The 26,332-nt window shown below is 38.9% G+C and overlaps 2 protein-coding genes across 4 annotated transcripts; one reads left to right on the top strand and one right to left on the bottom strand.

The window, feature by feature from the left end:
- The first annotated feature begins 3,897 nt into the window (after window positions 1-3,897).
- On the top strand, window positions 3,898-25,995 carry LOC108088664 (frequenin-1). 3 transcript variants are annotated; one of them, XM_017186593.2, is made up of 8 exons: window positions 3,898-4,181; window positions 12,056-12,272; window positions 18,872-18,896; window positions 19,007-19,055; window positions 19,612-19,701; window positions 20,676-20,754; window positions 20,863-20,951; window positions 21,488-25,995. In XM_017186593.2, exons 2-8 carry the CDS (start codon window positions 12,209-12,211, stop codon window positions 21,653-21,655), a joined length of 564 nt encoding a protein of 187 aa, XP_017042082.1. In that variant the 5' UTR covers window positions 3,898-4,181; window positions 12,056-12,208; the 3' UTR covers window positions 21,656-25,995. The 3 variants fall into 3 exon arrangements, with proteins under 3 accessions (XP_017042082.1, XP_017042081.1, XP_043063352.1); XM_017186592.2 differs by lacking the exon at window positions 3,898-4,181 and adding an exon at window positions 4,254-4,302; XM_043207417.1 differs by lacking the exon at window positions 3,898-4,181 and adding an exon at window positions 4,282-4,302 and having other exon boundaries at window positions 11,981-12,272.
- On the bottom strand, window positions 8,161-11,456 carry LOC108088567. The gene is made up of 3 exons (XM_017186414.2): window positions 11,451-11,456; window positions 11,317-11,393; window positions 8,161-11,285 (listed from the first exon to the last, which is right to left on the bottom strand). Exons 1-3 carry the CDS (start codon window positions 11,454-11,456, stop codon window positions 11,159-11,161), a joined length of 210 nt encoding a protein of 69 aa, XP_017041903.2. The 3' UTR covers window positions 8,161-11,158.
- Window positions 25,996-26,332: the final 337 nt, after the last annotated feature.

Raw genomic sequence — 26,332 nt, 5'->3', positions numbered from 1 at the left:
ACCCACCACCCCTTCCACCAATTCACCCCCCCTCCCTCCAATTCACCGCTCCCCCTCTCCTGAGTTCACCCCTCTCCCTTTTGCTCTTCGTGTTTTATGTTAATGAATTTATTTATTATTATTTCATGTTTTTTTTTCGGTGGTGGGTGTAGGGGAACCCCTCATTTTTTTAGCATGCTTAGCTTCGCCTTGTTCCGGTAGGCTTCGTATTCCCGTATCCGTAAATTAATTTGGCCACCGCAGGATGTGGAAAACAAGGGAACAGCGGACATGTCTGTCGTAAAAGGGGCAACATTCCGCATACGCCACGTGGGCTTCCGTTATCGCTGCCAGGGTTGTCACCTTCAGCTACGTTTCACGTTTTCTTCTTTTTCTTTTCTTTTTTTTTTTGAAAACGGATAAAAGGATCAGCCAGGCTGTGAAATAACTCTTTTTCTTTTGTTCAGAAGAGCTAAGACAGAAGCACAAGCGCAAGTTAAGAGCTAATTACAAATGGAGTATTTAAGTGGGGAGTGGGAGAGAATGGGGAACAAGGATGTTTTGGGAGCCCCTAAAACATCTCCATACCGCCACCGCCGCCCCCACCCACTTTAGCTAATTATTTAAAATGCTCGGCGACATTAAAAAGCACTTTCGCCTCGCAATGATAATCACAAAATGTGATGCCGCATTCCCCAAGTCCCTTCATGTTTTACTCGTATTTTGTGTTGTGCTGCTTTTGTGGCTTTTTTTGATAATGACGCTGATTAGTCAGCGCTTACGACAACTCGGCAATGTCTTCTTCTTGTCCTTTCTCTTCTTTTCTTCTTTATTTTCAACCCCACCTCCCTCTCTCTCTCTTTTATATCGCCAAATCTTGGGATAGAAGACGAAGGAAAAGAAGGAAGGCGAGCCGGAGGATTAGCAACTTCTAGGAACTTTAAAATTAAGTTCCCTCGACTGTCTCTGACGCAATCGAGTCGACTGGAAAAACGGAAATGAAAATGGAAAACTGTGTTCAACAAAAAACTAAAAACAAAAAAAAAAAAAAAAAAAAAGCGAGCTAAATTTGATTGATGGCAAAGAGTTTTGTTTGCCGCTTGTTTTCTTTCACTGCACTCAACTTGGACATATAAACTGAGCAGAAATATTCCCATTTCCATTTCAATTTTCATTTCCACTTGAGGAGCAGAGGAGCAGGAGGGAAAAGGGGGGGCGAGCTTCGGATTGGATTTGGTTGGGTTGGGAAATTTCATAACAAACAAACAGAAGTAAAAACAAACATTGAACCGTCTGACTCATAAAAGTTTAGTTCGTCTAATTGCAGCTGAAAATTATTTGGATTTGCTTTGGATTTTGATAAATTGGCCATTTCCATCTGAATGGATAAACACACACGAAGTGTGTATATAATGTATACTCGTATTTTTAGCAGCGATCCGCAGAGTCGTCTTTAATGAACTGCTCAATGAACCAAGGATCGGCGAGAATCCGCAGATGTCTCGCTCCCGATATTAACACCTCACGGTCCTCCGGAGGGCCATTAAAAATGATGCGGCTACTGGCCGGCAATTAACGGGCATGGCAACAACTGGAACAACAACGCTGCCAACGCGACACGTGTGTGCGTGTGTACAGTGGGTTTCATGGAAAGTAAGTCAACCAAGTCACATTTACCCCAAAATAAAATTATTATAATTTTTGTATAACCAACAGCTTTATGTACAGATCGAAAACGAATTCCCTATAATCAATGTTGTTATCATAAATTATGTGAAATTTGATAGAACTAGTAAAAAGACCAATAATAATAAATTTTAATCCAAACAATATATTTAACATTTAACCAACACACATAACCCATAAATAATTTAAATTAGGTTCTACAAATATAAATCATTAATTCGTGGATTTAATTTATATCCTAGCAATTAATGATCGAAATGTTTAAAAAGAAATGATAATAAATTTGTAATAGACAAATATTTATATTACAATGTAATAATGTTGAATGTGAATTATTTTTATACAATATATATATTCTATTATAGCCATGGCATGTCTCTTTTGTTTTTTGTGCTCACCTTATACTCTCGCACCGCACTGTACGCACATAGAAAAATGTAAATTTTCAGCCGGGAACGCAACTCGAAGTGAACTTGCTCGCTCGGTACCGCCGATGCCCACCCACTTCGATGTGGTTTCGCTGCCCCTACCTGCCCCGCCCCCTTTACACAGGCACCCCTAAAACCCCCCCACCCCCTACCACCCCCCGAAACTCTCTGCTTGTCTTTGTCTTTCTGTGTGTTTTCAGGGGGGGTTACGTCATTGGGGGACACGCAATGGCAAATGTTTGTATTTTTATTATTATCGTGTTATGCCATGTATTTGTTTGTTTGTTCGTTTGTTGGATTGTTGGATTGCTGGATTGCTACCCAGCCACGTCATAGAGTAGGGATCCCGAAAACAAAAACAAAAAAACAATGGCATGATGGCAGAAGGGAAGGGAAGGGGGGAGGGATTAAATGGGAAAGGACTCGCTTTTGAGGTGCGTCTGCCGCTGGCTGACAATACGCTCGTACGCACTTTCCCCGGCTTTACGATTCCGCGTATCTGCCGCTCTGGTGATAAACTTTTTTCCCCCAGCAACTGCTGCTCCTACACAAGGCAAAAATATTCGCAATATTTGTCACCAATCGAACAATATAGATTACATTTTTATCCCGCAGAAAATGTTGCCTAAACGTTAAGAGCATTCAGAGGATGAATATTTTATAAAATATTTAAAAAAAATTTGGGTTAGTATTGAAAATTTTTTATTTAGTGCTTAGATCTTGAAGTGGCTGGTGTTTAAAATTAGCAAATATACTTGTAACTCCATAAGTATTTGATGCCTTACTTAGTAAAGATCCCAATATAGCTCTATTAAATCATTTATACATGAGTTGTATGCTATTTTTGGCATCAATTGTGTATAAAACATTTGTGAAAGTGATTTAATACTGCATATTGGGTAATAAAATATATGTTACACCTATATAATAAATAAAGTGATTTTAAAATATTAGATAAGATGATTAGTTGTCCCCAAAAAGTTAAAGCCTTTTAACAATGATTCTATCCAACTGAAATTTACAAAAATAATATGATAAAAAACAATTCGAACTACTTTCATTATATATAGGCAAGCATTTATTTGAAAATTCGATTTTCGCTGTGTGCTGAAAAGCGGGGGAAATTTATCGCTAACTGCTTGGCTGATTGTCCCAGTTCTTGTTCGAGTTTTTCCTGCTCTTCGGCGATTTGGCCTCTTATCTAAGACCATTGCCAGCTTTTGGTAATTGTCGATGGCTCCTGCTGCTGCTGCTGCTGTTGTTGTTGTTGCTGCTTCTGCTGCTGCTGCAGGACTTGAGTCCACGGGATTCTCTCGCAGGGTTCAATCCACCAGAGGTCCTTCGTCCTCCGTTCTTCTTGGCACTGGAGTTTGCTCGCCTGCCAGTGGCCCATTTTTCCGCTGGCGTTTTTTTGGTCCTCCGCTGCTGAAACTCTTTGCGTTTTTTGTTGTAAGTTCTTGCAGCTTTTAACACGCACACAGAGGCGCCTCAACACGCACACTTCTGTGACTGTGGAGAGCGTATGTGTGTGTGTGTGCGTGTTTGTGTGAGGGTGTGGTGAAAAGCTTCGTGGCCTGCGCCTTCGTCATCGTTTCGTGTGGTGAATTCCGTTTGCTGCCTGCATTTGTGTGCGTTATATAAGTCGGTTATGAGTCGCGAGGCGAATCCAACAATCCCCCGATTTCCCCCCGCCCCTTTGGGGATATTGGGTGGCCCACAACGGCAAACCCACCACGGCCCATTGAGAATGTTACCAAAAAAGTTCTCAGTTGTTGATAGCGCACACATATAGCCAGCCAGCCGTACATTTCGCCGTATTCCGTATTCAGTTTGCCGTGGAGCGTGCAGAGCGCTTTCAGTCGCCGATTTGACCGCCAAACAAACGCAACGCAGCTCGGCTGGTTAAAGAAAACGCCTCGACAACCAAAAACCCACAAAAAAAAAAAAAAAAAAAAAAACAAAAAAGGCCTAAACGCGCTCTCCGGTCCACAGAAATCAACAGCAACAACAATAGCAAAAAAAAAAATAAATAAAAAAAATAGCTAACCAACCAAAAATTAACAAAAATAAAGAAATTACATGTAGTTGGTTTGTTTTCCTTTTTTTTCAAAGTTCTATCCACCAAATAGTTGAGAATTTTTTTTTCGGTTAAAAAAACAACAAACAAAATTAAACCAAATAAGCTAAAATAAACAACGACAAGCAAAAAGTAAGCACAGTGTGAAAATGAAATGAAAACATTACGGACAAAACAATAATAATAATAGTTGTGTTTCAAATAAAAAATCAACAAAGGGATTAAGTGTTTATTTATATTTGTGTAGCATACTTTTGTGCGGCAGTCAAAGATTAATTTACATTTCACTGATATACTCTCTTCTTGTGGTCAGAGGTACATAGTTGGTGGTGACTGGAATGCTAGACATTGGATGTGGGGTGACACCTACAATTCACCCAGAGGCCGTGAGCTGGTTGAATCGATTTCAGCCAGAGGGTCCAAAATACTTGCCACTGGTTCACCAACGAGATACCCATATGTTCCTAGCCACACTGCTACTTGCATCGATTTTGCTTTATACCACGGAATTATGGATTCTCAAATCAATATCTGCCAAAACTGGGACTTGGAGTCTGATCACATTGCCCTTATTGTTAATCTACTAACAAATGGTTCCAATATCACCCGAAGCCCTCGGTTAATAACAAGTCGGACTGATCTCACTTCTTTCAAACAAATTCTTGATAACTCCTTTCAACTAAATTCTGCTCTGGACTCACGACAAGACATTGAGAATGCAGTTGACACTCTAACTAATAATATTTATATGGCTGCTTCTGCTTCGACGCCTTTGGAACCGGATTATCGTCCTATCAATTATGGTGTTGTTCTCACAAGGGAAGCCAAGGCGCTAATTGTAACAAAAAGGCGCCTTCGAAGAAGAGCAATTCGTTCTCAAGATCCTGAAGACCGTATTTTGTGGTACAGAGCTGCAATGCAACTTCGAACCCTTTTAAGGAGACTTCGAAGCGATTTTTTTGAGCATAAATTGTCTTCCATGGACTACACGGTGGATGCAAATTATTCACTGTGGAAATGTACAAAATCGCTTAAGCGCCAGCCCCTTAGACAGGTTCCTGTTCGGTGTCCCAGTGGTGAGCTCGCAAAAATGAAGTGGAGCAGGCCAATGCTTTCGGTCTACATCTAGAAGAACGCTTCACTCCGTATAGCTTTGCATCGACAGTTCAGGTTAGCGAGACCCATCAAACTCTGGAGACGCCTCTGCAGATGTCGTTGCCAATAAAGCCTATAAGGATTGAAGAAATATCTGAAGTTATCCAGTCCTTACCGAAAAATAAGGCTCCAGGAATTGATAGAATTTGCAACGTAACGTTGAAGGCCTTGCCCATAAAAGCGATTCTATTTATAGCTTTAATATTTAATGCTATTATTAGGACTCAAGTGTTCCCAAAGCAATGGAAATTAGCAGCAATTCAGATGATCCACAAGCCAGGTAAGCCAGAGGCTGATCCTGAGTCTTACCGTCCGATAAGCCTCTTATCGTCCCTGTCCAAGTTGTGGGAGAGACTCATTGCCAATCGAATAGCAGTTATCATGAATCGAGACAATATCTTGCCAGACCACCAATTTGGTTTTCGAAGAGGACACGGCACTGTGGAACAAGTGCATAGATTGGTGAAACATATTTTGCAGGCCTTTGATGACAAAGAGTATTCCAACGCAGTTTTCATTGATATGCAGCAAGCCTTCGATAAGGTGTGGCATGTTGGACTTTTGCTTAAAATCAAAAACCTCCTACCTGCCCCCTACTATGGTCTTCTGAGATCCTACCTAGAAGAACGGGAGTTCAAGGTCAGAGTTAGGGACAGATACTCTGATAACTATAGAATGAGAGCAGGAGTACCTCAGGGCAGTGTGCTTGGGCCGCTGCTTTACTCTTTATATACAGTGGATATACCAAGCCCAAACAGACATCACATGATAGATCCTTCCAAAGCTTTGATTGCTACATATGCAGATGACATTGCAGTCATCTACAATTCCAGATGTCGGAGGGAAGCAGCAAATGGAATACAAGAATACCTTAAGGATCTTTCTGCTTGGTGTAAACGTTGGAATATGAGAATCAATCCGCAAAAAACTACGAACCCCTGCTTTACACTGAAGAGACTTGTATCTAACACCCCTGAAATCCAGCTAGAGGGAGTCAGTTTGGAACAGCCGTCGCAAGCAAAATATCTTGGTATCACACTGGATAAGCGCCTTACGTTCGGACCACATCTGAAAGCAACAGTCAAAAAATGTAACCAAAGGATTCAGCAACTGCGTTGGCTTACACACAGAAGGAGCACTTTGCCGCTGAGATGCAAGAGGGCAGTATATGCATTCTGTATCCTGCCAATCTGGCTTTATGGTATTCAAATTTGGGGGATCGCAGCCAAATCGAACTACAAAAGGTTACAAGTGTTGCAGAATCGGTTTCTACGTACCATTACTAACTGTCCCTGGTATGTGCGTGGCACGACACTTCACAGAGACCTAAATCTACACACTGTGGAAGAACAGATTGGGAGACACACAAGCCGATACCGAGATAGATTAGAAAGACACCGCAGCTTACTGGCTAGGAATCTACTCCCAGCGAGACCTTTGAGGCGTCTCAAAAGGCAAGGCTTTGCCAAGACGATAAGGAATCAATAAGAAAATACTATATATAATCCTCTTCTTAATGCTGAGGTTTGGTTTACTTTTCTCATTGGTGACACCTGTGTTGTTAAGTACTTTAATTTGCTGTACAGATTCTGCACTAAATAAATAAATAAAGAAAAAAAAAAAAAAAAAAAAAACAAAAGGGACCCCCACACACCCACGCACACCCACACACACACACACACACTCGGAAAGAGATAGCAGGAGAGGTGCTAGAAAGAGACGGGAGACGAAGGCTGCCTTCGCATTTATGCATATGGAATGGCTTTTGGGTTTGGTTGGGGTTTTTTAGTTTTGGTTTTGGTTTTGGCATTCGTTATGCTTACAAAACTTGACCCAAATTTACGTTTTGCGGTCCAGCAGCTGCCGCTAAAAAAGGGCCTACGGGGGTGGGCGGTGGAGAAAGCGGGAGGAGAGGAGGGGGTGGGCGGCACCGACAGCGAGACAACGTGAAAGGATTATGTAAACAAAAATAAGTTCTCCCCCCGTTTTGAGCTCGTGTCGCGACGCTCAGACTTAACCTCCAAGGACTCTGTTTCTGTTTCTGTTTTGGAGGAAGGGGAAAGAGGAAGGAGAAAGGAGAAAGGCTGAGGAGAAAGGTGAACGTGGGATAGGACTCCTTGGAACATCCATCAATGGCCGCAATCATCCGCACACAATCCGTTCGTAATCACAAATGCAGCTTGCAACTTGCAGCTCTCACCTTGCGTGTCATTTCCTCGTTTTGCCCACTGAATTTCCTCTCCACGATTTTTTTTCCGCTTTTTTTTGCGAGTGACAAAACAAAATAGGCGACAAAACACGACTACAAAATGCATTTTAATTTGCGTCAATTATTTGATAATTGGCCATGGCCAAAACGGGCGCTCAAGTCCCCGGAATCGAGCACGGAAAATCGCAATGCCAGCAATGGCAGGAATGGCAGTCCGAAGGATAAGATCTCCGCCTCCCTCATTTGTAACCAAATTGGGCAATCTGTCGGGGCTTAATAGATGCAATCTGCCGCCATTTGACGATCTGCAAAGTGAGATATTTGATTTCGAACGAGACGGCCTTAAAGTGCTCTATTAAGGCCTAATAGCTGAGGTTTCCTTTAAACCGTCTTTCAGCTTTTCATTTTTAAAGTGTTCGATAGATCTAAAGTTCACAAACTTTAATATTTTTATGGTGAAAAACCTGCAAAGCTTCAGTGTTTCAAAAACCAACGGCATAATAAATTCAAGTTTTGAGCTATTAAAATTAGTTTCTCTTTCCTCCAAATGTAAAAATTTCTTCCAAGAATGTACAAATTAAAATTCAATAACATATAATAACTCACCCTATTTGGATTGATATTTTAGTTGGTTAACTATTGAAATATTTTTGATTTGATTTTCAAAATTTTATAGATTCCGAATTATATATTTTAATAACAAAAGGAATTCAGTTTAGTTGCTTTATTTTTGTTCCATGCCTTATTAAATTATTCGAGAATTTCATAAAAGATCTTCGGCACGTAAAATGTTGTTCATTAAAAACAGCTTTTGTGTTCTAAGAACCAAATTAAATTATTTACAAAGTTATTTGATCTATTTGGTGAGTTAGCTTGTAATGAAACTGAATTTGCAATATGGAAATTCATATTAAATTTCACTTGGTCCGTGCCATGAATATTTCAATTTAAATAGCAGCATTTATTTGCTGAGAACCACTACGCCAATCACAGTTTCCTCCGAGGAATTCCACATTAAATGCTCTGTGGAATTCCCATTGCCGAGATGAGTTTCGCCTGAGAGCCTGGCCTAATCCAATCGCCTTAAGGTAGGCACCGACATTTAGGCAATCCCACGCCAACTTGATTGCAATCCTCCTTCATGAGGTCCTCGCCGCTCAGGAGCTCATCCTTCGTCTGTCCTCGAAACCTTCGAGTTGTGCATTGTTTGCATCGAGTCCTTCGCTTCATATTCGTGGGCGTTTTTGTCATTCATCCTTTTCGCTGGCAGTGGATGTAAAAATTAATTTACCGCCTCCGCTGGTGATTCGGGGTGACGGCGGTGCCGTTGTGGGTTCCGCATCTTCGCTTTCTTTCCTCTTTCTTTTGGCCAACTCAATCTTCATTTACATTTTTACACGGGAAGAATAAAGTATAGCTATAGAAATAAATATAAATTGTTGCTTTACAATATTAAAAAAAGCCTTGAGCAATTGTTTTATGTTAGTTTAAATATTGAATGTAATGCCATTTTAAAGCGTTCGTCTTTATAACTTATTTAGAATCATTGGAAGAATTTGAGGAATTGTTGTTTAATTTAAGGATTTACCCTCCTTGTTTAAGCTGGCTTATTAAAGAATCATATTCTGTCATTTCTATATTTAATAAGTTGAAAATTTTTTCGAATATGAATTCCACGAAATTCAATCATTACGCTAGAAGTTATATTTTCTTTGGGTGGAATTCAACTTTCGGGTATCGTTTACAATCCATTTCATTCAAATAACTTAACGCGTAGCTCCGTTCCATTTACCGCGTTCCGGTCCTCTGGCCATGTCCATTTCCATTTTGTTCCCCCAACCGCTCCACCAACCGCTCCCCCCACCGCTCATACTTTCCCCAAACTCTTTTTTGTTGGCGAGTGTAGCAGGATGAGTGCGAGAAAAGTGTTGCATGCTCGCGGGCTAAACGCGAGATGAACACGCAACCGAAGGATAGAGGAGGCGTTGGGTGAAGAGGGGGCGTGGCCGAAGGAGGGGGAGGCTGAAAGACAACAACAACTGCAGCAGGCAGCATAAAAAATAAGCACACACACACAAACACACATATATATAATATAAGGAAAAAAGCGAGGAGATGAGACACATTCAGACAGATAAACGAGTCGAGTTACAAGCCAGGACTTTTTTGGGGCAAAAAGAGAGAGGGGGAGGGGGAGGCGGAGGGAAAGGGGGTAGTGAAGAGATAGCAAGGACCTTCTCCTGATATCTGCATCCCTGTCTGTGTAGTGCCATCTCGCTCGTTGGCACTGCATTAGCAGCCAGCTGTGAACGAAATAAACGTAAAAATATTTTTAGTGTGAACAAATTTCAGCTCGTCGCTCGTTGTAAAAGGCAACGCAGAATGAAACTGAAACACTGCGACAAACGCACACAGGCAAACGCACATCCACACTCACACTTGCATACGCAGTAGCACACCTGACATGATAACACTAACACACACACACACACACACACACAGACATAGACACAAAACACGGACGGAGACAAACTGTGTTTAGTTAGCAAATGCCAATGGCTCATGTTCGCAGGATTGAGAGAAAGAGAGGAAGAGGAAGAAGGGGCGTGCAAGTGTGGGTGTATCGCCTCCTCTCTCTCTCCGCATGTGTGTGTGTGTATGTGTGTTGGGCTTGGGTGTGTGTGCGACAGTTTTGTAAACAAACAAAGTCGAAAAGCAACAAGAATTTCGCCCGACTTGAACGAAGATATTGAGGGTCTCTCTGCAGCGAGCAAGGCTTTACATAATTGTGCCCACCCTCGTAATAAAAGAGTTCATTAAAAGGGAAAGCAGGTGACCCCATTACCCCGAGTAATTCTACACACTTGCCATTCGGCGAATGCTATTGCGGGCTATTGAAGATTTTCGGGGGTTTTGATTGCGAAACTTCAGGAGGATGTCTTACATCTAGAAGACTCCCTTAGCAAAACTTGGGATTGTTTTATATAAATAGGTTTTGCGTACACGAGTTTGCAGAATCAGTGAAATTTTTACTTTGTTAGTTAGCTAAAAAAAGAATTTAAACTAACTCAAATAAATCCAGACAGGAAAAAGCTTTATATATAATAGAACTATTAGAAACAGTTGAGCAAATTAAATTATTTGTAATAGATAAAAATTTATTGAATTACTGTAAAGTGAAAAGGACTTTCACGTAAAAAAAAACTAAATCTAAACTAAACGGATCTCAAAGTAATATAATATTGTTAGTAGTCCCTTTAAATTGTGATGGCCAGATTTGCAAAGTAGCTCATCTGAGATCCGAAAGAAAAGGAAAGCCAGCATAAGGCAGTTTATGGCGTTTCGATAAAAATCCGCTCTTGTTCTGCAACAAATTAAGATTGGAGTCTCCTCTCCGGCGGAGGATAACTCAGAGGATAAACCCGGATTGCTGCCGGTGAACAGCGGTTCTGTCACGTTTCCCGGGCTCCTGACTTCCCCTTTGGGGTTCGAGTGTTTTTGATTTCGTTTCTGCACTTGATGCGAGCGTTTTGCATGCGACATCTCAGTGGGACTGCATCTGAAATTAACAGAATTTATTTCATTGCATGCTGCATCCCCCCGTCTTTCCCCGTCGCCTTTTCTTTATTCTCCCCGCCATTCTCTGGAGGGAGGTGGGAGAAAAAAAAAATACATATAAAAAAAACAAAGGCAACTTATTTTTATGCCATTCGCGTCAACCGCAGAAGGCAACACAGAGAAGCAGCCATTTCTCCTCCTTCCCGCCATCGTCCACATTTAACCCCCTCGGCACACACAGGGTTAAGTTTTTTATGCGCTTTTGTTTGCATCCTCTGCAGCGGGCCACGCCCCCTCCCCTCTACGCCTCCTTTTTCCCGCCCCCCTGTAGACGGGTTCTTTTTTTTTTGTTGCCAACTGTCATGAAAAGTTCGAGTCGTGAGTTGACCTGAAAAGTGTCGCTCTGTGTATTTTTATGCCTTTCTCCTTTCCCCCTTCTCCCCCCTTTTGTGCTTTCCCTGCCACGGCCCCTCTCTTTTTTTGGCACGCCTTTGGCCTCGTTATAATCATCGACGTGCAGTTCGACTTTGTTGTCTGGAAAATCACTAATTGAACATTGCCCAAAAAACTGAAAAATAATCAAAAACGAGGACATGGAGGATTATCGATAAGTTTGATGGATGAGTCCTCGTGGACCAAAAAAAAAAGGATAAAAGTTGAAGCATCCTTCAGATAAGATCACTTCGTACTCCCTTTAAACTCTCCTCGAAACTTTTGAGTCGAGAGATGAGAAGAAGTGCCGCAAACTTTTCATAAACTATCTTCGGCAGATATCGAAACAGGGAAAAAACTAACTTATATATCTATAGATTTAATATCAGCAAATGTGCTGTGAACTATGCATCCGTACTTTCTCCTTTCTTCGCATTTAATTTTTTTTTTGCTTAGCAGAATTATAAAGCATATTAAAATACTTATGGCAAAGTTTTGAATATCCCAAAAAAAAAAAAAAAACACCAATAGCAAAACGAAAATAAAGCAAAGTAAGACGAACTTGCGCAACAAAAAAGTTTGCCACTAAAAAGCAATAGCAGTCAAGTGCAACAACAACAACAATAAAAACAACAACAACAACAACAAAAACAACAGTTACTAGGGAGCCGCAACAAGAACAACATGGGAAAAAAGAGCTCCAAGTTGAAACAGGATACCATTGATCGCTTAACAACGGATACATACTGTAAGTAAATCGAAATAACTACGATATGCCCAATCAAAGCGGTACAGTGCGTTTCAGAAGTAATATAGTATACGTATGTTCGATTTCTTTAGTTTAGTTTGGAGCTGAAGCATTAAAAAACCATTTAATATGTAGATTAATTCAAGCAAACATCCTTTTTCAACAACACTTTTCTTACATATTTGAATGGAAATATGTATGTTTATTCACTATAATAATTCACAATGATATAAATTATTATATTTAATCATTTTTAACTGGTTATCAATAAATACAAAAACAACAATAATTTTTTTAGGTAAATTTAATGAATCACTTCTCCAATAAAATTTTATGCAGCAGGTACTCTTCTTTTAAAGCTGCATTTGTGTATTAGCAACAATCAATTTGCTTACCAAATTTAAAATATTATATTGATTTACCTTTAACTAAAATAGAGACCAAATTTGTATTTATTTATGTTTTAATATTACAAAAATATTTGATTTCAATTTTATTTTTAGAAAAGTTACTTATTCTTAATAAAACTTTTTGACGTGGTTTCTTCTTCAAAATTATTTTTTATGCGCCTCAAAAGAATGTAAATTGATCATTTAAAGTTAGCTTTGTTTACAAATTTTTAATATACACCCCGAGGAGGAGCGCTGCCCTAATAAACACCATATCAATTCCGCATCTGCCTGATTTTATTATTTTTCCATCCACAATGTCTGCAATGGAGCAGTGTTTTCCCCACCCACCGACTTAACCTGCAATAATTCCGTTTCCTTATTTATTTACTTGTTTGTTTTGCCGTGGCATTTATGCGAGGCAGCACTGCCCTTCGCATTTGGCCCAAACTCATTTCCCATTTCGCCCCCGATTGGCATTTTCTCATTTTGATTTGTTTTTGTTTTCGTACGGCGAGCATCAATCAAAATACGGAAAGGTGCAGACATTTTCCGCGGCAAACCCGCACCACATACGTATCTCGCCTGCCAGACAAATGCATAATTCAAAAGTGTTTTCCTTTCCATCGGCAAGTTGTTCATCGACGAGGCGGATTGGGGGATTGGGTAAATCGGAGGAGCTAACTGACTCATCAGTCAACGGCGTTGGCAATAAAGTCACCCCATCTGAGCCCGAATTCGATTCGATTCGATTCGATTCGATTGAGAAACTTGGGATTAGCCGGCTAAAGTTCGGTTGCATGAATGGAGTGGAGTGCCACGAGTCCGTTGTCAGGCATTGAGTTTCCTTTTTCGAGAATTGCCAGGAATCTGGAGGGGCACTTGACATTTATGGTTTAATTTTATCGCTTCTCCCGTGGCCACGTTTGCAGCTACTTTGTTATAAATTGACATGTTATTGTTGATGTAACTGACAGCTGCAGTTATTGCTTTTTTTTCCAGCTCACTCTTTTTGCCAACAACAAATAGTGAGGTTTGTGCATTTTGCTTCCCCGACTTTGTTGGTCAATCACAGTGGACAATGCCTTAACTTGATGTGGGATCACATCTTCAAAGTTGATTATGTTTGTGAAATAAAGTCTCTGGTCCGTGACTTTAATATGCAATCTTTTCCCTCTGCTTTGAACATTGCTTTCGTTTACCAAGTTTTCCCGAAGTTAATAGTCTTTTTTCACTTTAATGGCATTTTCTTAACTCGAACCCTAAGTGCAATGGGCACTTCCAATAATATCCTGCAACCTTTACTACTTTTAAAAGTGCGTTCTCTGCTTATGTTTAATACAGCTATTTTGAGCTCGCTTTTTACGATCCTTTCCCCCCCAAAATCCGACATTAACTCTGTGCTTTGTTGCCCCGTTTTAGCTTTACCGTTGGTTGTTACCTTTACCTTTACCTTCAGCTTTACCTTTACCTTAACCGTCAGTTTTGGTAACCTGTTGTGGCCCATACAATGTTTTGTGTTAACTGTTACTATTAGTTACACCTTTATTTTACGACACTCCTCTATCTTCCCCTTCCGCTTTTCCGCTCAGCAGGAACTTATTTTTCATCTGCTCCCTTTACTGCTAAGCAGGACATTACATTTACTTAGCTGGTTTTGCTCTCTTCCTCTTGGTGCTTTTGTTTTGGCCATTTTTTGGGGCAGCGGCTCCTTAAAAATGCAAGTCAGAAACTTTTCAAGCCCAAAACTTTGTGACTAATTGCTTTCGTTTTTTTACCTCCCCTGTATTTTCTTATTCTGTGGTCCGTTCCGAGGTCAGGGGTCAACCGGGCGGGCCGTATAAATAATTACCGCTGGGCATTTGCGGGCACCTGGCCAAAAAGCGAAGGGAAAAGGGAGGAAACGGGGGAAAGTGTTGACAGATTGCTGCCAAAGTTTTCACCGTTTTTTAATGGCTTTTCCTTGAAGTTGTTTGTCTTGCTGGGAAGGCTTCTGGAAAATGGGTGGAAAATGGGCGGCAGCTGAGCTCCGTTGAAATCGAATTCATTCAAGGAATGACCCCGCTTAAATATGCAACTCCGTAATTGTAATCCCCACTTCCCCCCTCGATTGTTGCAACATTGTGTGTGTGTGTGTGTGTGCAACAGCTGCTGCCAAGATTTGTTTGGCCGGGCAAAACAAATGAATCAACTAAGGACCCAATTTATTGCCAACGAGTCGTATGAGCAATTTCTGCCGGCACCCGCAAATATTTGTCCTGTCCATTGACATGCCAATCAATCGGACATTAAACTAACCCCCCAGTTTTCCTCCATTTCGCCACTCCTCCATTACCTTAACCCTCTGCTGCCGTAAACGCAACCCTTCGCAGTGGAATAAATAAATAAACAGACAGAAATTTGATTAGTTCAGGGGAGGAGTGGAAAATGCAAATTCCCCAGTGCGTTTAACCCACCCACACACTCACCCACACTCACCCACACACACATACATGTTCGAATAAGGGTTAAGACCCACAGGTGTTGTTTGCCAAGTTTTCGGTCGGAACATTGTGAAATTTAATTGAATGGGACTTACTTCTTGGTTTAGGAGATCATTCGTTGAGTCAGGACCTCAGTCCAAATTAATTGAATTGATTTCGCAATGGATTTGCTAGTTTCAAAGGGATAATGGTGAAAGGGAATTAAAAGGAGCGATTTTGCACCGAGAAAAATATAAAATGGCAAAAGGAAAACTAATCACACTCACAGTAAATATTTTTCAACCTCTAAATAGTTTACTTGCCAATACAAAAGTTAGAAATAATTATATTTTATACACCCGCTATTCATTTTTAATTGAACCCTTTAGATAAATCAATTTTAAATATCTGCCTGTTCGGCGTGAGCATTAAGTCCATTATTTATTCCATCTGTAACATTTTGAGCCATTAATTAAACATAACAATAGGATAAGTCATTTGAAATGGAAAACAGGCACAAAAAGATTTGAAAAAGATATGATAATCGCTTTTTTGTTTTTTTTTTTTGCCTTGTTGATATATGTAAATGAAATCTAAAAGCAATTAAATGGATTTTTTATGATACTTCTCTCTTATGCAATAAAAATGATGTAACAAAGCGATTGAACGGCTGAAAATATGAGAAATATAATTCGCAAAATAGCAACGATTCAACCAGCATAAAATTGGTATCTGAAATATTTTTTAGCCTGCTCAAAATATAATATATATATATATATAAAAACTGCAGCGATGGTGGAAAATATTTCGCAGGGAAAAGGTGGAGGGAAAACAGGAAAAATGGCACTGGTTCCATGGGTTTCTCAAAATGCCAGCGACAATTGCGCACAGCGGAATGAATATGTTATACACGGTCATCAATCGATGTTAAAAGGAGGAAAAGGGGAAGGGATATAACCCATATCCTTTACAGAGGTGAGCCGGCATCCCGGCATCCTTCCCTGCAGATCCGCAATCTCGTTCCATTCCAACTTGAGCTGACAGAATGACTCTTGCCGTTCGGAATGACAATGCAATTCGGGCCGGAGGATTGGATAAAGGAAGTGGAACCGATGGCAACAAGTCGTATGAGCAATATGCGCTTTATTTACAATCAATACAGGCGAACAAGCAACGCCACAGAGGCATACAAAAAAAAATACAAAAAAATAAAGGAGAAAAAAAAATAGGAAAGAAACACACACAATCCTCGTTCGTAAATGCCGTTATATTTTTACATGCCACACGTCAATAATACAACAAAAAGTGGGTGGTGCGTCCGTCCGCCTGTCCGTCAGTCCGTCAGTCCGTCAGTCAGTCAGTCAGTCTGTCTGTTAGCCAGGCTATCGATTACCAATCAATTCTGCTCCTGGCTCCGCTGGCTGTGCCAATTGTTGACTTCATTGGATTGACATTCCCCCGCGGGATAAGGACAACAAATAATGGATCTCAAAAGGGAAATGGGGAGGGGGCGTGGGAGTGGGAGGTGGGGGCGGGGATAAATTCGAAGGGGAGGATAAACCTACGAAGCGCTCTTCTTTCTGCGGCTAATTAAAATGCAAATGCTGCTGCGATTCCTTTGCCAGTCAGCTAATCAAAATGAAAAATGATAGCCAAACCAATGGAGGAGCAGGGGAAAAGATGGAACAAAGTTGGTGGGAGATACACTTACAAGTGAAGGAAAAAATATAAAATTTATGAATATAGGTGTTCATAAATAATAAAGTTAATTAAAAGTAAAAAGAAAACATTAGCACCAAAATGGATTTTCAGAATATTACGAAATATTTTATGGATATGTTTGAATATATATGTTACACATAATATATTTTAAATATCTTCCTGGACTTATTATATTTTTAGCACATTTCAGCATCTGACAATAAATGTAAAATTTAAATAATTTAGTTAACGATTTGATTAATGTGATATCTTTTAAATATCTTTTTGGAAGAATAATATTTATAGTAAATTTATGATATCATCTTTCAACTTAAATAAAATTTACAATTTAAAAATTATATTCTTGAGACCTGTCGAAAAGTATGCAATGAATTGTTTTTCGTTGTTTTTCCAATTGATTTTGCCTATCATCAATGTGCAATCTGTTGGCTTATAAATTACTGGAATTGCCAAAGTTATTCCAGTGTATTTTCTTCGGTTTGTTGGGTTGGGGTGCGCAGATGATATATGAACCACAGCGGCATGAATAATGCGAGTGGCCGCTGCAGATAACTGGCAGCCATCGAGTCAATAGCCCGTCTCCAGCTGCGGTTCCAATTCTCCAGCTCCCTTTGGGGGTGTTACTACCCCTCCCTTCCCACCCCCTCCCCTCCCCTTCATTTACCACCCAAATTGCCGGCCATTGACCACGCAGCACCCCCTCAAAAGCAATTCCAATGTGTGTAATTTTGCGTGAATTTATGTTTTCATTTTTTTTTCTCTGCTTGTTTCTTTGGTTGCTCCTGGTGGAGGAGAACATGTGCGCCATTCACACGGCCAGGAGTCAGCGAAGGACCACCGATCAGGATATGGGCCCAATGGCCAGGTTGGAAATAACCAGGGGCCGTAGGGGCGTGGCAGTCCCGAGGGGGAGCAGCGTTTAAACGTTTGGTAAACGGCCATTAGGCCAACGGCAATGACCAAACAAAATGAAAAAAAAGGGAGAAGAAAGAAAGCAGAACATTTTATGCCAGCAAAACAAAGAAAATTGTTATGCACGAATGGTGGGGAATTCGGAGGGGAGAAGGAGGGAAGAAGAGGAAGAGGGGGAGGGGAAAAGGGGGGCGGTGGAGGTCCAGATGAAGCCCAGGGCGTGGTCGAAAGACAATGAAAGATAATTCAGGACTGGAACCGAATGAGTTCAACATTTGCATATGAGTAAGCGGAGTGCGGGAGTAAATAGAAATGGATAATGAAGAGGTCATTCCGGGAATTCAACCGTCCCCCCTTGAGCCCCCTTTTATACCTTACCCCCCTCCTCAAAAACCCCAATTCGAATGGCAATCAATAATGAATGAATAATTTAGCATCGATGATTTCATTAGTTGTGCGGCAGAGAGCAAATTGATTTAGAAGCCAACAGTGCCAACTGTATTGTTTCCGAACCCTCGAGCTAATGCAATATATAATGAGAACGATAAATCGCTTCTTATCCCTTCTCATTGATCAATTCATTAATCGAATTTTCTTTAATAACCAATGGTTGGGATTTATTGCATAGCTCTACAAATATATTTTATTTTAACGAGCTTAAAATCAAATACCTTAAAATAGGTTTATAATATAAAAAAGCACTATCTATATCCCCTAAAATAATAGTTATTCTAAACAAGACAATTTCCCAAGTGAATGCCAACCTTTCATTACGTTAATTTGGATTTAAATGACTATTTTTTATTTTTTTTATTTGCCCTACAACCTTCAATTAGCTCGTTGCTACCCTTTGGATTTAATGGCAGTTCTTGTGTAAATAAACAAATGGCAAATCGACCATTGTTATTGTCAGTTGGCTGGCTGACAGCTTTTAAACGCACTGTACCAATTTAAAAAAGCCAGCTCGGCCCACATGAATTTGTTTGCACAATTGAACACTTTACCATATTCGCGCAGACCACCCCCAAAAATAATCCACTCGCACCTTGTAAATATTTCAAATACCGCATAAAAATTTAATCCACTTTGATTTTCTGTTTGTTTTCATTTGCAGTCACAGAGAAAGAAATACGTCAATGGTGAGTTGGCTGGCGAAAAAAGCCAGCAGGTGATTGCTATCTAAAGCCCGAGAATTAACCGAATATGTATCTATAATCTATGCTTCTTGTTTTTGGCAACAATTGAACAGGCACAAAGGATTCCTGAAAGACTGCCCGAATGGTCTGCTCACAGAGCAAGTAAGTATCGGCCTTCAATATGCCCAAAATATATATCTCACCTTGAGCCTTAAAGTGCATGTGTGGTGGGCTCCACCTGAGCGTGGCCAATTCATTTAAGTCAAACGGTTAATTAAGTTAATTTTCCGCCTTGCACCCAACCCTCGATTCGCCCTCTCGATTTATGTTGGCTAATTCCACGACAGCAGCCACATCAGATAGAAGGGGGGCTAAACCCTCAGGATCCCCCAAACAATACAAATGGAGGGGAAAGACACGAGGGGGGAGGGGGAAGGGGGAGAGGGTAAATAAGGGGGCCATTTGAAGGTTAGGAGGGTGGCCAAATGTGTTGACGACCCCGACTGCTAATGACATCGCCTTTGTGAATGTTTTTGTTGATGTTGCTGCTGTCGTCGTCGGCTGTTTGTTGATAATGAAGTTTATTAATGCGCGCATTATTCAAACACGAACTCAACTCAACTCGACATATGTGCCACGCCTCTAATTGATTCATCTGCATTTGTCTTCCGCCCCAACTCTTTTTCTCTCTCTCTCTATTTATTACCGCTTTCTGCAGGGCTTCATCAAAATCTACAAACAATTCTTTCCGCAAGGAGATCCTAGCAAATTCGCATCGCTCGTCTTTCGCGTCTTCGATGAGAATAATGTGAGTATGCCCCTGTATCTGTAAACTATCCTCCTCGAAATAGGGGGCTGGCCACGCCCATTTAAAACAAGTCCATTTAAGTGCAATAAGAACTAGAATTCAACAAGACATTTGATATTTTTATGAATATTTTGTAGGGTATAAACTTATCCAAAAAATATATTTTTATTCACTTAATTTTTACCTGTTTTTTTTTTAATATGTGCTTGTTTTTATTTTTTTATTCAAGCGCTTTAGTTTGCAGTTTTCATATTTAGCAAGTGTAAATTCGAATCTGTTATTTTCCATTCTTTCTTTCTTTCTGCAGAAAAGGGATTTCAGTTTTTTTCTGAGTCTGCTGACGTTACCTAAAGACTCGATTATTTACATAGTTTACTCACTCATTTCGTTCTATTATTATATCAAACAAAACTATTCAGAAAGTATATTTTTGCTCACTTCAATATGTTTACTTTATTTATAGTTATTTAATAAACAGCTGTGTGTCTTGATTTTCTCAAAGAAAACAGAATGAATGGAACATTTTAGTTGGGTTCATATACATAAACTTCGTGGTTTTCCATTCTTTCTTTCTTTTTGCCCAAGAGTGAGTTTAATTTTCTTTTGAGCGTGCTGACGTTGGCCAAAAACTCGAAGCAGCCGCAAAATAAACTGATTTTAGCAGGTTAATGTCCTGCTCTCACCGCTGTTACCCGTTTATGGAATGGGCGATCATAAATTTTTGGGCGCTTTTGTTGCTCTTCGCTTTTATTATTTATGGCCCATGGGCGTGGCCCCGCCCCCTTTTTTTATCCCCCCAAACCACAGAGTGTCAACTGTCTGATGTCTGCACTGATTTGCTTTCTTTGTCTTTCTCTGTGTGCGTGTGTCTATGTGTGTGTGCGTCTCAACTTCTGTTTGTGTGCCTGCTCTCTTCTCTCTCCTTCTTCCTCTCTCTCTCTCTCTCTCTTTTTCTGTTTTTTATGGGTCTCCAGGATGGCTCCATCGAGTTTGAGGAGTTCATACGCGCCTTATCCGTCACATCGAAGGGCAACCTGGATGAAAAACTGCAGTGTAAGTGGTGCCATGTTTTTCAATTATCTATTCCTTAAAAAAAAAAACAACAATCGATGGGTATTTTTTTATTATGATTTTGATAACATTTTTATGGCCCAACCACAGGGGCCTTCCGTCTATACGACGTGGACAACGACGGCTACATAACGCGTGAGGAGATGTACAACATCGTGGATGCAATCTACCAGATGGTGGTAAGTGCTTTACCCTAAACCTAAAAACCTTTCTAAAATTTTACCTTTGCAAATATAGTTGCATAAAAAATAAACAAATATTTGCATTCAATTATTTCTCTTGACCCTTCACATAAAAAATAGTCAGAAATTGTAAATGAAAAAATACAATCAAAAAAATACCTTACATTTGTTTAGCAACAGTCCAAAAAAAAAATCTTTAAAAAATACATTCAACGATTTTGCATGCCTATTTAGGCAAATATTTCGTTTCCCTGTGGGAAATGTTTTACTTTTTTAACAATTACTATAAATATTTGTGCTGGTAAAACTAAACATTTATTTTTTACGATCCTACAAAACAGGGCCAGTAAATATCTCTAGAAAAAATAATAAAACAGTATAAAATGGAAAACAAAGTTCCTCTACAATCATACTGTGACCCTCTAAAAAGTTTAAAACTCTTTTAATATCAACTCAAACGAATAATAAACACTAACTTTTGTAAGAGTCTAACCAATATCCTTCTTAACTCAACCCAAAAAAAAAAAAAACAGGGCCAGCAACCGCAGTCGGAGGACGAGAACACGCCGCAGAAACGAGTGGACAAGATCTTCGATCAGATGGACAAAAACCACGATGGCAAATTAACATTAGAAGAATTTCGTGAGGGTAGTAAAGCTGATCCACGTATAGTTCAGGCGTTAAGTTTAGGTGGTGGTTAAATCGATTAACAATGGCCGACCCAAATCCAATTCCACAAAAAACCAAGCGCGCAATAAACCGAAGAAAATAAAAACCGATACTGAATACTTTGATCGAAACCCGCTAAAAAAAACGAAAAAACCAAATCGAAAAGCTAAAGAAACCAAAAATTTTATTGGGGAGGGGAGGCCGGTACGGTGCCACGCCCCCTCCCCTTCGTTTTGCATTCGCTTTCTCACTCTTCACCTTCTCTTCTCTCTACGCTTTTCTCAATTCTCCCGATTCTCGATTCTCCGCGCGTCGCTTGCGACACTGAAGATGATAATAATTTTTTGATATATGCATAAAGTATAACTAAACGAGATGGAAAACAAAAAAAAAATACAATTAAACGAGTCGAAAACGAACATGAAAATAAAATTAATTTTAAAAAATATACACCAGAATATAAATATATAGGAAATCATGGCGTAGTCAGAGCGCAGTTCATAGCAATAATGGAAAAAAAAAAAACAAAACAAAACAAAAACCAAATGGCAAACAAATGAATAAACTAACACTAATTTTAAATTAAATCGAAAGACGTGAGGCGCAAATCAATTTTTGAAGCATACACCAATTACGAGTAAACTAATTAAACCTACGAGTAAATCAGCATAATTATACTATACAATTAAACGATACAATTAGAGCCGAACTAAGCCTACGAATCAATTGCGCAGCCTTTAAAGCAAAAGCTAACGATAAAGCGAGTTATATAGACTCGATCCAAGTCAGCTAACTTCACTCACGACAGCCAACAGCAGCCACTATATCCACACCTAATATATATATATATACATATAGATACATGTATGAATCTGAGAAGTGGCAGGAGACAGGACAGCACAGTTCAAAGTTCAGAGTTCAGAGTTCAGAGTTTAGAGGGGGGTCGATCAGGAGAGGGGAGATGGCCAAAAAAGGGGTCAATAAACTGTCTGATTCCTTTTGATTTTGGACAATACGATTCAAATACTTATTCTCTTTTTATGAGAAAATGGCAAAAAGTCATGTAATATTTTTCAGATTTATTTCTTAATTTTTATTTTGCTAGCTTGAAATCTCGTAAGTATACAGTTTATTTCATATTAATCAAATTCAAGTGAAGTATTAATTTAAACATTTAATTTAATGAAAATTATACTTACTCAACAGAATAAAATACTTACTGAATGTTAAGAATATTTTAATAACATTTCAATATATATTGACTTATATTTTCGATATTCAACACAAGTAGAAAAAGACTCTTCCGACAAACCAAGATTTCTACAAAAGTTTAAAGACAAGATAATCCCCTTACAACAGATGATTTTCAGGTTTTTAAAATCTTCTTTAGATTGGCAATCACGAAACGCCTCCTTGATCAATATTATTGACCAGCTCCCTTCGAAAGGAGATCAAAACTGCAGATGGGGGTTTTTAACCAGAATCAAAAAAGCGTTTGAAAAAGAGTGTTGCATAACCAAAAGGCGCAGAAAAAGTGTTTGCTTTCGTTTGCTCTCTCTCTCTCTCTCTCTCTTTCTCTACCTCTATCTGTATCTCTTTCCCTCTCTCTCTATCAGTAATTCCTGCTTTGCCTTGTTTTCCGTTAAGCGTTATACGTTCCCAACAACAATAACCAAACCAAAACCAAACCAAACCAAACCAAAAACCATTTACAATAGACAACAAGAACAACACGAACATATTGACAATAGTCGGAAAAGGATGAGCAGGAGGCGGTCCAAATCCAAATAGAAATCCGAATCCAAATGTCCTGGACAGAGAGCCCAGAAATAGCTGCGAAATTAAGCCATTAATAAATGATAAACTAATCAAAGAACGCACAGCTACAACCAGAGCCACATCAACAGCCAGAACATGAACATCTATAAATATATACAGACAAGTATATATATATATATTTATATATATATAGACAACACAAGTGTATATCCTCGAGAAGCAGCAGCTGAAGCAGCTGAACAACAACGAAGTTGGAGGAGCAGTTAGGATATATAACAATGAAACAAATCCATCATACGATTTAATTTCTATTCTATATGCGGTTCAGCTTTATTATTGCATTGATTTTTCAATAAACCAGTCAACCGTTTTACTATTCCGATGACTATCTATAAATACGAACCCCACGCTTTCTCACGTTCTCCCCCCGTTCAATGTCCTTTGTAAAATCCAAATGAGGGAGATCTTTGGCTCCCCTTAAAAAAAAAGAAAAAAAAAACACAAACACTCACCCGAAAAAACACCCATACTGTATATCTAATTAGTGCCTATGTAGTAGTAATTCTTATTATTTTGCCTGCTTTGCCTTCTATAAGAACATTCCCAATTGACCGATTTACTTTTATCTTTTCCTATGCTTTCCGTGTCTTTAAGCACCGATCTAAAAGAATAAACACGATCAAATTTTAAGAATAATGCCATGCCACCACAACACAACCAAAAAATTAACACAGACACACACACACGCACACATATAGCCACATGTATGTGTATATATATATGCCTAAACTTATATATACCCTATATAGTAAGCACTGCAATCGAAAGAAAGTTAAGGAACTATAACGAAACCAAAAAACAAAAACAAAACGAATACAAAAACGCTTCTATAAACCTCACTGAAATTCTTCGAAGAAAAAAGAAAAACTGAAATATATAACACTCACACACACACATACGCATACTGACACGCTCACACCTATACACACTTGTACGAGTATATTAACAATAAACGTAATGCGAAAACTTAATCAATAATTAAATAATTCGAAAGTGATATAGCTGACAAAACAAATGTGTCTGTAGTCTAGTAGTTAAAAGAAATTGAGAAAACGAAACAAAAAAAAAAAAACAATTTATAAATAATATTAACTAAACTATTATTATGACAGAGGAAAATTGGAGGCGACGGGGAAAACGCAACGCAATTTTCACGTTGACTTTTTTTTTGTAAGGAGACGCGGAAATAAGCAAATCAAACTGTAAATAACACTAAATGAATCACGCACACCACCACAACACACACCACGCCCTCACACACACATTCACACACACACGCATACCCACTTAAACACTGACAAAGAGGAGTACCGAATAAGTTTGTTAACACCAAAACATAACGGGTCTTAAGTAACAAAATCGAAAACAAAAAAAATATAATACGAAAAATTGACAAAAAACGAAAAAAAAGAAAAACAAACAGTAAGTTAGAGCAAGGAATTTTTTTTGTGGATTGAATTGGATGGGTTTGAAACGAATCAAGTCAATTGTAATAGCCGACAAAACGAATACGAAAATTATTGAATATTTATATTAATTTACAATGGGCCGGTGAGTAGGGCTTTTTTCCGGAAAAAGCAGCACACGACCGATGGAAGTCGAAGATGAGTTTCTTTCCACCGCCGTTGACAAACCACACGAATGTCAAGTTAAACGTTTCACAAGCAATATTTTACATACTTATACATGCATTATATACATATATATACATATATATATATATGGGTAAATATATATATATATAAATAAATATACGATAATAAAAATATATACATAACTTATATACACACTCAGCAATAACGAGTCGACCGGCAAAATAGAAATAATAATAATAAAATATTGCATGGCAGAAACAGAAGCAGAAACAGATATCCAAATGCGAAATGTCTGATAATGCGAAAATAAACGTAAAAATCCAGATGATAGCGAAAGGAAATTAATAACATTTTTAGTGATATTCTTTAGCAAACTTGAATCTGATTTCCTTGCTAAGAACGAAACGAAATGTATAAAGTCAAGAAGAATTCAAAGGGAAAAACAAAAAACAAAAACGAAAACCGAAAACCAAAAAAATATAACGAAAACAACAATTAAAGCAAAGTGCGTATATTTTACAAACAGAAAAAAAACAACAAATGCTAAAAAAGATACAAACAAATTTTTTTCTCCCATTTTACCTTGACTCGACTTTCGGTTCATTTGTTATCTCCTTTGTACTACTCTATTTACCGTTATTTATCATCATTATTATTCCGATTATTCCGATTGTTATTATTATGATTATATATGGCAACGTCGACGATTGCGATTACGATTACGATTACGATTATTGTGTAAACAACACACACATGCAAAACTTATAAGAAACAAAAAAATGGAAAACTTTATAGAACATACAAATGAAAATCAAATTCTTTTACCAAGGAAAAATACTTAATTATTTTTTTTAAGTAATCGCCTAAGGGGGAATGGAAAATTTATCTTGTTACTGTCAGAAAATATTACTTACTTCAAATAAAAATTTTAAAGCGAGCACGCTCTAGTCTGTGTGTCTTTATTGTTCAATTAAATATTAAATGGGAACAGCCAAAGGTGGCAAGGGCCATTTAAATAATTATTTTGATTGAGGTAAGTAGCCCTCGACTCCTGGGATTTTACCCAGCTGCTCCGGAAAGTGCTCCCCATCGGTGGATCCCTCTAAGTACATGGAAAGTTTCAACTTAATTGTCGAGCTCTTAATGGCCAAGTTCTCTGGCGTTTGGCTTTGCTAGTGAGCTGGCGAGCGCTTTGTTTAATGGCCATTAACTGCTATGGCCAGTCACACGTGGCGTATGCGCAATCAACGAAGACAGCTACAAGGCGATTACATG

This window comes from Drosophila ficusphila, unplaced genomic scaffold (genome assembly GCF_018152265.1).
Source record: "Drosophila ficusphila isolate 14025-0441.05 unplaced genomic scaffold, ASM1815226v1 contig_198, whole genome shotgun sequence".
In the NCBI taxonomy this organism is placed as follows: Eukaryota; Metazoa; Arthropoda; class Insecta; order Diptera; family Drosophilidae; genus Drosophila; species Drosophila ficusphila.
This window is presented reverse-complemented; position numbering and strand designations above follow the sequence as displayed.

Coding starts and splice junctions, on each gene's coding strand:
- LOC108088567 (XM_017186414.2), bottom strand. Junction 11,286..11,316: donor ACCCTGTGTGTGCCGAGGGG/GTTAAATGTGGA, acceptor GGGAAGGAGGAG/AAATGGCTGCTTCTCTGTGT.
- LOC108088664 (XM_017186593.2), top strand. CDS start 12,209: ATGGGAAAAAAGAGCTCCAAGTTGAAACAGGATACCATTGATCGCTTA. Junction 12,273..18,871: donor CTTAACAACGGATACATACT/GTAAGTAAATCG, acceptor TTTCATTTGCAG/TCACAGAGAAAGAAATACGT. Junction 20,755..20,862: donor CCTGGATGAAAAACTGCAGT/GTAAGTGGTGCC, acceptor GCCCAACCACAG/GGGCCTTCCGTCTATACGAC.